A 12635-nucleotide genomic window follows, 5' to 3' on the forward strand; every position below is an offset into this window, starting at 1 on the left:
ACATCATTTCCATCATGAAAGTACAAAAAAAAATTCAGTATGTGCAGAAATTTTCTTTTATGTACTTCAGTGATATCAGTGTGATCACCATCAGCAGCTAACAAAAATGCACAAAGATGGAATTTATTACGTAGGCATTCTAGAGCCCATGGCCTAATAATCTGATTAATTTTTGAGAGATTTGCTTACATCTTCCAAGTTTTTCTTTTTTTGTTTTTTTAAATGTACCTTTTTTCTGTTTAATAATTCTGTAATGTTAATCTAAGATTTGGCCAACATAATCCAGCAGAAGCAAGAAAGCAAAAGGTATCTGAAAAATGTACTTACTGCAAATCTGCTTTCATTGTGTAAAACATTGATCAGCTCCATAACGTGTGTAAGTTGAGATAATGTAATAAAATGGAAATTTGGATATATGTGTCAGAGAGAAAATGTTTGTACAAAATGAGGTGGTCCCAGAGTATAATTCCATTTGTTGTTGTTCTTTTTATTGTTTGGCATTTCCATTCCTCAATTACTATATCCTCTCTTTTCAGGAGCCTGACTCTGAATACACTGTGTTTCAGGTAAAATTCTTTTCATAAATACAATTATTAGGTACAATCATTAGGAAGAATTTCTAATGCACTGAATAATACTTGTTTTGTTGTTAAATCCTTAACAGCATAAATTTGTTTTTCATCATTGGTAAGGCAGTACATTTGATAAGGGGTATTTTAAATAGGCATCTTTTATATTTGATAGAAGTTTATTTCTCTCGTGTATTTCCTATAGGTTTATTCAGCAGTTCAGTAGCTTAGTGCCTTCTAAAAGCTAAATTGAATCTATCTTGAACTGAATGACTTTCATCTGCTGATGAGATTAGGAAAAAGCCAATGTGTATTTCACAGACAGAACAATGTTTATGCTCTTAGGGCTCACTTTCATGTTTCATTTAATGCAGTGTAATGGTGGGCTGTTACACATGCCCTTCCTGCTCCTGCACCTCATTCTCACTGCCTACCTTGTGTAGAGTCTGGTAGTTGTGAAGCTGCATGATGATGCTTTGCATAAGTGATGGAAGACTGAGAGTAATTGATTAGTTTTCACTCTGTCCATATTAGCACTAGATTACTGCAGTGGGAAGAATAGTAATGTGCAGGTGGTGGCGTCTTTTGGCTCCAGCCCGCAGTCAGAAGAGATTAAATGCAATATGAAATTGCATCTTTAAATACAGCTCAATAACATATTTTACAAGTCTCCGATTACATTCCAATGAAGTTATGCAAGTTGTTTGCATACAAAATGGTTTCAGTGAAATACTGCCAGATATCTTCTTGACTTTAAAGATTACGCTTCACAGGGTAGTTGTTGCGTTCTGGGGTTTTCATAGTGTACGGAATAATATGATAATGGAAGGGTTTATTGGAGAATGAAACTTCTTAGAAATGTGCATTACCAGATTCAGAAAATACATTTAGATTTAGATTTTATCTTTTTTTAATTTGGTTTTTGGACTTTTCAGGAACAAGAGGAAGATACTTGATTCAGTGACAAACCAGTTCTCAGGAACTAATTGAAAAACACTTTGTCACTTTTCTTCCTGGAGTTTAGACTTCTTAAGAAATACTATATCACATTTCTGTACTTACGGTACTTAAGATATTGCTTCCCTCTTTAATTACTATTAGTTATTGTAAAGTTGTGTTCTGAGTTAAGCAAGCTAAATCTGTTACTATGTTGTAGGTGGGTTGTCTGAAATGAGCTGTCCCTTTCTTGTTCCTGCTGTTTAAGTGCCCATTTCATAAAAATTGAAGTCTTCTTCATAAACGCCAGACATGTCGCTTGTCACAACACAAAATTATTGATCCCACAGAGAGAGAGCAGATAATATAAATGGAATCTGAGGCAACAGTCTGAGTGGACAAACTTGTGCTAAGTTGAGGTGTAAATAATATTGTCATGTGGTTACTCAGAAATGTGTGCATTTTTTTTTATGGCTTTTTGTGATTATAAGTGAGCCTTCCTCTCACTGTTGGCAGTGGAGTTCTTCCAGTTTTGTGCTGCTTTTGTTCATTTTAATTGAAGCTTTTAAGCTGAAGTTCTTCTGCATTAGTTTCAGATTAAACCCTTACAGGTTTTCACTGAGCAAAAAATGTGTACATTGTACTACAGTAAATTACTAAAACTGTGTACTTTCTTATGAGCAGAATTGTTAAAATTTTTCTGGATAACTAAAAACTGCAACACAGAAAGAAAGCTTCATACAAGGATAAAGTAGCTATAGGAGATACCCGGACTACTGGTACAAATTCTTTATAGAAAGTCAGCAAAAGTTGAAAGTACTGAGCTGTTCAGAAAATCTTTGAACCTTGCATGAGTTTTACATCTTATGTGATAAAAGGCACCTTTACTTTATGAACAAAAAAAAAAAAAAAAAAAAAATTTGTTGGGGTGGGTCTGTTTTAACAAAAATATACATCTCTCAGGTTTTCTCTTAAAAAGTAAGACATCAGCCATATGCCGTAGTTCTAATAAAGTCCTATGTGACTTTTTATAAGTAGCAAATTTTTTATGAATGAAAAGGGTGTCAGAAATTTCATTTAATTCTTTCGAAAAAAAGATCTTTTTCCTACGTGTTTCTTTATTTGTGTGTCAGTACACATTTCTAATTCCTTTTCCCACACCTTGATTTTTCAGATATTCAGCATAACTGTGTGCATACACAGAAATGATAGTTTTGTTTCATATGGGTGTTGTAACTAATAGTTAGGAATTTTGAATTGTCTTCTTACCTCCCAAGGTAAAGGTTATCCTTCTATAGTTTAAGTAACGAATTTGACATTTTTCTCTCTCTTGCTGTTTTGATCAGAAGTCCTGTAACAAACATTGCTGCAGGCAATACTCTAATCTACAGACTGATGTTTAATTAAGGAATAATATGCGATATTTGAATTTTTTGTTGGCTGTGAAGCCTCAGACTGGGACCTTGAGACTGGAAGAGCAGCCTAAGTAATCTATTTTTTATGACAGGTATTTGTCCAATAATGACAGAGAGACGTGCTGCTTTTAAAAACACAGTATCTCATCTTTGTTGTTGGAAAAATCACAGTGATATACTTATGTCTATGTTAAGAATTGGCCCCAGTTTTAGCAATTAGTGCAGAGAAGTTGCTACTTTCAATTCCCAGGAAAAGATCATTACTATGGGCAGCTTTTCTTATCTCTACTAGGAAATTAGCCTGTGTTTGGCTATACTGAGAGCTCTAATTTCAGCATATTCCCAATATAGACATGGTTACGTTGACTTTAGACATAGACATCTTTGAAAAAAGCAGAGTACCGTCAAGATGTTAAAAATTCAACAAACTAAATACTTCTATAGAATAATGAAAAACAGTTAAGGGTGTTGAACATCTAACTGCAAATCTCAATGCTAATTAAAGGTTGTCACCCTACTACATAAAAAGAAACTAAAAGATAATAAAGCAGATCTGGATTATGTCTGTCTGGCCTAGATTCAAATCATCCTGCCCTGTTCCTTTCTCTTCATACCTGAACAAAGGTTTCTAATTGTGGTTGAACTGGCTGGCTAAATCCCTCCTTTACTTCTGCTTGGAAGAAAGCACTTTTAAAAAGGAGAGTTAAATATTTCAACATTTTTAGATATACTTTCTTTTTGATAGGCGGTTATAAAGTTGCATAGAAATATGAGGGAAGTGTAGAGCAAGGGATGGTCTGAGATATGATGAATGAGAAGTGTCCCATTAAATGATTACTTAAATTATTAAATAAGCCTGAGGTCCAGATCTTCTCCTACCTCTTATTTAAAGAATAAGTGTTTCCATGTGTTTGACCTTTAGTTCCATCAAGGTAGCATCAGTCTGTTTCTATTTTGAAATGTCTCCTTAGTAAATATTAAACATGCTTTTCCACCAGACTGCTATACCCTGTGTCAGAAAAGAAAGAAATCTAATTGTTTTGGCAGTGATTTTTACTCTGGAAAATTTATGATCATCTGTTCAATATCTGAAGGAAGATCAGGGATTGGTCTTGTGGCTCCCTTTATCATGCCAGCTCTATGAGTACATTACAGGCATACTAAGTTATGGAAGTGGTTGGATCTGCACTTATTTTGTTGGTACTTCTGTATGGCTGCCAGTGGTTTTTCTTTTCCCCATTGATTTGGTGTCTCTACAGTCTACACAAAGCTTGTCACATAGGCTAGAATTATACTTGCCTTTCCACAGTGCTCATATAATCCTCCAAGACATTTAATGTAGTAATTTGTCAGTTCAGTTCACTAACAAGTACTCCAATAATCTCACAATCTGAGATGCTTAATCTATACATTTACACATTTTTTACAGCTGATGCTTTGAACAAGGGAGTTTTAGATCATCTTTCTAAAGACTGTTGCTTGTGGATAGTAATGTACTGTATCTTTAGCTGCTGGTTAAGAGATTTTCCTTCTTTCTCTACAGATGCCTGGGAAGGGCATTACTTTGCATTACAGTGGTTTACTTACCTTCCTCTCCCATCCCAATTTAAATAAGGTGTCTTTCAGCAGTGGGTTTTGAATGGCACTGGTAGCTGCGCATTTCTTCAAAAACACAAGATCTCAGAGAGTTGCCTGTCATGAGGCATGAAATTCTGTCCTCCAAACTCAGTGACTATAGCTGTTCCACTCCAAAAGAGTTATCTAAAGTCTTGGTCCCCTTTCCACCTCCATCAGGCAACTGATGGATATAGCCAGCTGTTTAAGTCAATACCTTATTCAAGCCTATTAAAACTATGAAGGGAATAATAATAAAAAAATGGCAAAATTGCCAATTAGATTATTTACTTGGTGTCTTGAAGATATTTTACTTTTTACTTTATCCTTATTCAGGCTGCCTGGAGCCTGAAAACACGAGCTTTGACAGAAATGGTGTACGTGGATGAAATCGATATGGATCAAGAAGGAATCGCAGAGATGATGCTAGATGAAAATGCCATTGCTCAAGTCGCACGTAAGAACAATTTTCACTTAAATACATTGAAGCAACAAGAGCTCTTTTGGTCAGGATTGTCATCTAGCATAAAATAATACATACTGAGGTGATCTGATATGGCTTTTAGCTATTGCTACAAGAAGAGTTTTAGGTTGGTTTATGGTTGCGTGGCAATGTTGAGATACACCACATGATCTTGATGTAGTGCTCAGGCCTGTCAGATGGGGATTCAGACAAATAGTGTTTTGTCAGCTTTTCCTCTACATCTCTCTACTCACTAGCTCTTTTCCATCAGTGCATTGATTTCTTGTACTCCTTTCTGGCCTCTTTAGGCACTGTGGGAAACTAGAGGAAAATATGCGCCCTTGATGTACTGTGAATCTCATCCATATGCCTGTACTGTAGGCAACAGTCTGGCCAAATCTGACATCACCTTTTTGTATCATTTCCTGCAAACATTTTCTGAACTGATTTTCTCTCTTCTGCTTTTCTGTACTTTTTCCTCTCTTCCTTCTGAGGGCAGGTCTTCAGCCCTGTTGTTGTTTCTTGTATGCAGCTCTTTTTAGCTTTGTCAGTTCCCTTCTAAGTGGGCAGTAATTAGTAGTCTTCCACTACTTTTTGGGATTATTTCTATTTTTCTCTGTTTCTTTAGTACAATCCACATGGGAATTTTTATGCATCTTGTTAGATGTGGTTCTCAACCACCTACCACGTCAAGGAATTCAAGGGAAGAACTGGACATAGGCCAGAACTAATATTTGAAGCATTAAAAGCTTTTCTCATCTGGATAGAAGTAGGCAATTGCATATCTATCTGATTACATTTTTAAAAATTGCCATTACATGCTTGGTCACATGTAAACAGTGAAGCAGTGCTTAAGTTGTGTTTATACATTATGATAATCTAATTACATGTATCTGTCTTAAAACAGCATAATAATATAATTTAGACTTTTATTTAATTTTATGCCCCCTGTGGTAGAGACTATCTGCCAAGAAAAATCATTTGATGAATTTTATTGAGAAATAAGGCATTCTCGAAAAATACATTCATACTATATTTAAACTGAAAAAAATGTGACTTTCTGGATAGTGTGTCACAGATTTCAAAGCCAAAGAAAATCATTGTGATAGTGTAGCCTGCAGTCCTGAATCATTGAGATAAGACTTTGCTATTCGTGCTTCAAATCCACTAGATGTGCCTGAGCTAGTATATAGTTTTTCAGAAAGTATAAGAACTTTCCAGAGAGAAAGAACCCCCTGCAGTCTTTAGTAAATTATTAAATTTGGTAGCTTTTATCAGTGTATGCCATATCTTTAGTGGGAATTATCAACTATAGCTCCAGCTGTTGCTTCTTTGTGTACATTTTATGCCTGATATGGAGTCTTTATCTTCAAAGGTGTATTTCCAAAGTAAATAGTTAAAACTGTCATTAAGTCATCCAGTGATCTTTTCTTTGATAAGCTAAACAATCTTCTCCTTCTGAGGTATATCTTTTAATTTTTGAGTTGAGTCTTGAAACTCTCTTCTTAATCCTTTCCAATTAATCTGCATGCTTTTTCAGTTGTAGTCGCCAAACCAGACAACAGTCCACTGACACATAGAAAATACATTTTTCTTCTACAGTTTGATTTTACTTTCTTTATACATCTGAAGTGTTTTTCTGTTACACTTTATATAAAAGGTAAGCACAGGTATCACTAGGGAGGGTGCAAAGAGGACGGAACCAGTCTTTGCAGTGGTGCCCAGTGACAGGACCAGAGGCAGTGGGCACAAACTGAAACACAGGAGGCTCTGTCTGAACATCAGGAAACACTTTTTTTACTGTGAGGGTGACTGAGCGCTGGCACAGGTTGCGCAGGGAGATTGTGGAGTCTCCCTCCTTGGAGATATTCAGAAACTGTCTAAACAGGGTCCTGGGCAACTGGCTTTAGGTGGCCCTGCTTGAGCCTGGTTGGACCAGATGACCTCTAGAGGTCCCTTCCAACCTCAACCGTTCTGTGATTCTGTGATCACTTCCACTTTTACACATGATTTAATAAAAATGGGTGCTTGCTGACTGCCGGCTTTTTCTTTTGCTGTTAAAATGTGCTAGCCATAGTTGGTCTTGACTCAGGGTCTTTTACTGTGGCAAATCTTCCAGGATATCCTCCCCCACTATAATTACAGCTTACAAACTTAAAAATGTGTAGTCACGCCTCCCATATTATAATTGGTGTTGTCTGCACTTACTAAGCAGTTCAAATCCTTTTGCATCAGTTACATGTCAGTTTTTAAGTTTTTATAATTTTGCTGTGTTAATTTTCCATCAGTCTTGTTTATTAATAAAAATGTCCTATAGCATCATTTTACAGAAAATTCCCAGTATGTTACCTTTGGACTCTTAACACCATCAATTTTATCAGCTAAGGTTGTAATCTTGTTTAGAAGTGTTACCTTGACAACATATTTTTCAGAAACTCATACTAATTGGTATTATGGATAATCACAGCTGTTTCATTAACTAGGGAGTTAAAGGAGTCATTTGCAGTCATCACTGACTGCTGAAATTACTCTCTTAAACTCTGTCGCTGTTAGTGGCCACATGCACTGCTGTGGCCTCTTGATGCCTATTCATAGCCAGTTCAGTTGGGATTCTCAAAGTAAGGACTGAGTTGCCTGGGGTGAGATCAAGGGAACTAAATCCTGTAAGCGTTCTCCCAGTACACCAAAAGCACAAAACAATCATAGTTATTAAAAAACATGTCTGGAAAAGGGATTTTAATCCCCTACCTATTTTATATTATTGCGATAGTTAAAAAAAAGGCTCAGAAAGTGGAAAACTAGTTCATTGTCTGCTAGCCTGAAAAGTTGAACGCCACTTTCTCCATTTCTCAGAATAGTGCCCTAGTTATCATGTTAGAAACTCTGCTGAGTGGACTGTCCACCCTTTCTCTTGTGGAGTAAAAAACTCAAGATTCATAGGACTATAAAGGGCAAGTAAGCAACAGAGATCCTAGGTGCGACCAGCCAGAAGAGAGACAATCCTGTGTTTTTGTCCTTATTTTAACATCATTTACATATTTAGTTGGTTTTACCAGGAGATCATGGTTAATACCTTTTTTGTATTATTTAACTTTAAATATGGCTGTAGCCAGGTGGCTACTATAATATTGGAGTCCGAGGTGCTTGGTATCAGCATGGATTAAAAAAGCTAGAAGGTATTTAGATTGAGTTAGAAGTTATCGATTTGGACAAGTCTACTAAACTTGCTTAAATAATGGACTGGTAGTATCTCAGAGGTAATTACAGCTTGAGGGCAGGAGAGACAGAAGACTGAAAAGGGCAAACTTGGGGTTTACCCTGGGGAAGAAAAGAAGGAAGGAAGCTATCTACCTATCAGTTTAACTTCAGTTCTTGGAAACGTGGAATAAAAGTAGTTCATAAGTATCTAGAAAGTAAGCAGATGAGTGACAGTGATTTGTCAAGAACTGGCTGTGTCAACTTAAATCTCATTTCTTCCTGTACATGGTAACAAGCAGTGAACAGACCAGAAGGTACAGATGTCATATCTTGCTTTTAACCAAGTGTCCTGGTTTCAGCTAGGACAGAGTTAATTTTCTTCCTAGTAGCTGGTATAGTGCTCTGTTTTGGATTTAGTAGGAAAATAATGTTGATAACACACTGATGTTTTCAGTTGTTGCTAAGTAGTGTTTATACTAAGTCAAGGGTTTTTCAGCTTCTCATGCCCAGCCAGCAAGAAGGCTGGAGGGGCACAAGAAACTGGGAGGGGACACAGCCAGGACAGCTGACCCAAACTGGCCAAAGGGATATTCCGTACCATATGACATCATGCCCAGTATATAAACTGGGGGAGTTGGCTGGGAGGGGCGGATCGCGGCTCGGGAACTAACCGGGCATCTGTCAGTGGGTGGTGAGCAATTGCATTGTGCACCACTTGCTTTGTATAGTCTAATTCTTTGAGTTATTATTATTATCATTATCATTGTTTTTCATTCCTTGCTGTCCTATTGAACTGTCTTTATCTCAACCCACGAGGTTTTTTTTCCTGATTCTCTCCCCCATCCCAGGGGTGGGGGGGCAGTGAGCGAGCGGCTGCGTGGTGCTTAGTTGCTGGCTGGGGTTAAACCATGACACCAAGTTTTTAAAACCATCTCTTAGACCTTCACTTAGGAGGTTAGAAAAACTGACTATAATCAAATGTCATTGAAGGTGATGGAAAATCTACATGCAGGAACTAGTAATTCTTAATGATCCACTGTCAAAACAGAAGTATGTGAAAAGGGGGACCCTTCCTCTGTTCACCTGGGCTCAAGCCAATTCAGTATTTTCGTTGATGACCTTTGGATATGGATGAGTTTGAACTTCACTGTGCCCTAAATTGTGGGTGAGGGTCCTATGTGGGTCTAATGACATATCATTCCCCATCTGCCCTGTAGCGGAAGGTTTTGGTTTACTTACTCAAGTCTGGGTGCTGTTTTAGTCCCAGATAGAAAATATACCGTTTCAAATTAGCGTGATCTCATTGTTCCAGTAACCTTTCTTACTTCAGTGCTATCTGTTGCTCCTAAGATGTTCTTGAGAATTGTTGTGGGTTAACCCTGGTAGGCAGCTCAGCCCCACACAGCCGCTCGCTCACTCCCCCCAAGTGGGATGGGGGAGAGAATGGCAAGGGTAAAAGTGAGAAAACCACATTCATTGTGGCAGGTTTCTTGCAATAGTCTGACAATTTATCAGTAGTATAGTGCAATATTTGTTTTTTGTCTTCTTTGTCTACTGCTATGTCCTCTCAGTTTGAATAAAGAAATTTGCAGCTTATTGTAAGACACAATCATTTTTTCAAGTCCCCTGGGCAAGGGTGTAGTATCTCAATGTGAAGTGAGAAATGCTCTTATTTTATAGGACCAGGAACATCTTTGAAACTCCCTGGAACTAGCCAAGGTGGAGGCCCCAGCCCAGCTGTTAGGTATGCGATTGTTTGTTTTTTAAAAATATGACTAGTAACAAATGAGCAAATCCTAAATTTAACTTCTGAAAATGAAATGCTTCAGATATAAGTGTTTAAATTCTCTGTCAATAAATACAACTCAACATAAGGATAATGTGCTTAACATCTTCAGGCCAGTAACTCAATCAGGAAGACCTATTACAGGATTTGTGAGACCCAGCACGCAAAGTGGACGGCCAAGTACTATGGAACAGGCTATAAAAACACCTCGAACAGCTCTCACAGCTCGTCCAATTACTAGTGCTTCTGGGACATATGTCAGGCTAGGAACGGTAAGTTGTTTGACTCTGTTCTCAGAACAATGCTTTCTTGGTCATAGGATCTGGTACAGTGACATTGTAGTTGACTTAAAAGCTGCATCTAAACTCAAGTTTGAAGAAGGTGAGCATTTTTAATTTTTTGTTTAAATTGTTTTCAGAGTAGAATTTGAAAACGTTACTTCGTGTTAGTTTGCTAGTCTGTTCATATAAAAAATGTACATAAACTCACAAGTTCACAAAAATTCACATAAATTCCAAATTCACAAGTTCTGAGACTCATTTTTATTCATGAAGGCCATGAAAAGACTATGACATGATTTTACCATAAGTATGTTGAAACCTTCTCCAAGTTTTTCAGTTTACTACAAAACAATTACTAATCTCTCAGTGTCTGTCACTTCAGAAGATAAGGAAAATAAACTATACTAGTTTTGTCCTGTTCTATTGGCAAAATTAATAAACTGCAACTGACATGAATATGTAATACAGATTAACATCTCATTAATGGCAAAACGTGATATCTTCTCACTATCATAGGTATGAACTGATCTTCCTAAATCTTTCTTGAAGTTTTTTTTGTTATGTATCCCAGCTACCTTCAGTCCATCTAACAGTTAGTCCAAGCTACATGCTTAGGCACATTATGGAAATAGTGGAGAGAGGGAAGAAAAAGGTAGTTCCAGAAGGTAATTCGTGCAACCTCTTTCAGGGACTATGGGAGTAGGACAATTTCCTGGCTTTCAGAAAAGATGAAATTCAGTAAGAAGAGTCTGTACTGCACAATAGAGCAATGCATCCACAAATGCTTTGTTTGGGTGTTTGGGGTTTTTTTTATACTACTAATATTTTGAAAATTTTCAGGAAAAGTGTAGGGGATCTTCCCACTTAAAACTTTTTTCTCCCCTTCAGGCTTCAATGCTAACACATCCAGATGGCCCTTTCATAAATCTGTCTCGACTGAATTTAGCAAAATACGCACAAAAACCCAAACTGGCAAAGGTATGTAACTATTTTGGTTAATGTTGTGATATCTTTTTCTTATTTTCTGGCATCCTTCTAATGTAACTGTACGTGGGATTGGGGATACAAACAATGGTGAACTGTTGTCGTGGTTTAACCCCAGTCAGCAGCCAAGCACCACGCGGCCGCTCCCTCACTCCCCCACCCCCCACCCCCCTGGCTCCCAGTGGGATGGGGAGGAGAATCGGGAAAGAAGGTAGAACTCGTGGGTTGAGATACGAACAGTTTAATAACTAAAGTAAAAGACAATACTAACAATAATAATAATGCTAATGAAAAGGAATAACAAAAAAAAGGAAGAGGGAAAAAAAAGGAAAAAAAACCCAGTGGTGCACAATGCAATTACTCACCACCCACTGACCGATGCCAGAGCCACGATCCGCCCCCCCTGGCCAACTCCCCCCTGTTTATACACTGGGCATAACGTTCCATGGTATGGAATATTCCTTTAGCTAGTTCAGGTCAGCTGCCCTGGCTATGCTCCCTCCCAGCTTCTTGCACACCTGCTTGCTGGCAGAGCATGGGAAACTGAAAAGTCCTTGGCTTAAGATAAGCGCTACTTAGCAACAACTAAAACATCAGAGTGTTATCAACATTATTCTCACACTAAATCCAAAACACAGCACTGTACCAGCTACTAAGAAGAGAGTTAAGTCTGTCCCAGCTGAAACCAGGACAACTGTGTTGTAGATGTAAAGTTCAGAAAAATAGTGTGTTACTTACGTTTTGACAGTGGTTACCAGACCTGAAATTGAAAATACGTCTGAAGAGGTTATGTTGAAAGTACAACCTAGGAAAAACATTTGTATAGAATAAAATATTCCGTTGGTAAATAACTTTGAACTGTGCATAGGAGTGATGAATACAACTAAAAAAAAAAAAAGCCAGGAGGAAAAAAAACAGCAGAACCCTCCTCAGTGTCCAGAAATGCAGTTCTGTGTACAAATAGATGGCAATCCTGGCCTAAAAATGTTCAAATGGTTTGCATTTTTCCCTTTGATTTTATGGCATGAGTTAACACTTTTTATATAAAAAAATTTCATCTTTTTGTTCAGAATTCTTCATTTTCAGTTAAGATCTTATGATTGACAGCCATTGAAACTGAGACTATCTGCCAGTAGAACAGGTTTATCCAGGTTGTCTGCCCAACTTACGGGTTTCAACTCTGTGGAAGAGACCTAAAAGTTGTGTAATGATTTATCACCCTGTGACATTCCAGTTGAATCTTTCCCCAACACAACCAGTTAGTTGTATAGATGAAGATGTTTTCTGTGCATACTTTGTTCACAAAAAACAACTGTTTGGCTGAGACCAACAACTCATTTTGCACAAGGTATCAAACGACTGTCAGACACACTCTCAGGAGCTATATTT

At 37.5% G+C, this 12635-nt stretch overlaps 1 protein-coding gene across 5 annotated transcripts in view; it reads left to right on the forward strand.

Moving 5' to 3' along the window:
• Positions 1-12635, forward strand: part of TTC8 (tetratricopeptide repeat domain 8) — a 45980-nt gene that overhangs the window by 8103 nt on the left and 25242 nt on the right. For 2 of the 5 annotated variants that reach the window (XM_050897804.1, XM_050897802.1), the window contains exons 2-5: positions 4871-4991; positions 9876-9939; positions 10094-10253; positions 11151-11240. In XM_050897804.1, the coding sequence (XP_050753761.1) occupies positions 4871-4991; positions 9876-9939; positions 10094-10253; positions 11151-11240 (435 nt within the window). Of the gene's footprint in view, positions 1-536; positions 567-4870; positions 4992-9875; positions 9940-10093; positions 10254-11150; positions 11241-12635 lie in introns of all 5 variants that reach the window. The other 3 variants (XM_050897806.1, XM_050897805.1, XM_050897801.1) reach the window with 2 other exon arrangements.

The sequence above is a fragment of the Gymnogyps californianus genome, chromosome 5 (genome assembly GCF_018139145.2).
Source record: "Gymnogyps californianus isolate 813 chromosome 5, ASM1813914v2, whole genome shotgun sequence".
Taxonomy (NCBI): Eukaryota; Metazoa; Chordata; class Aves; order Accipitriformes; family Cathartidae; genus Gymnogyps; species Gymnogyps californianus.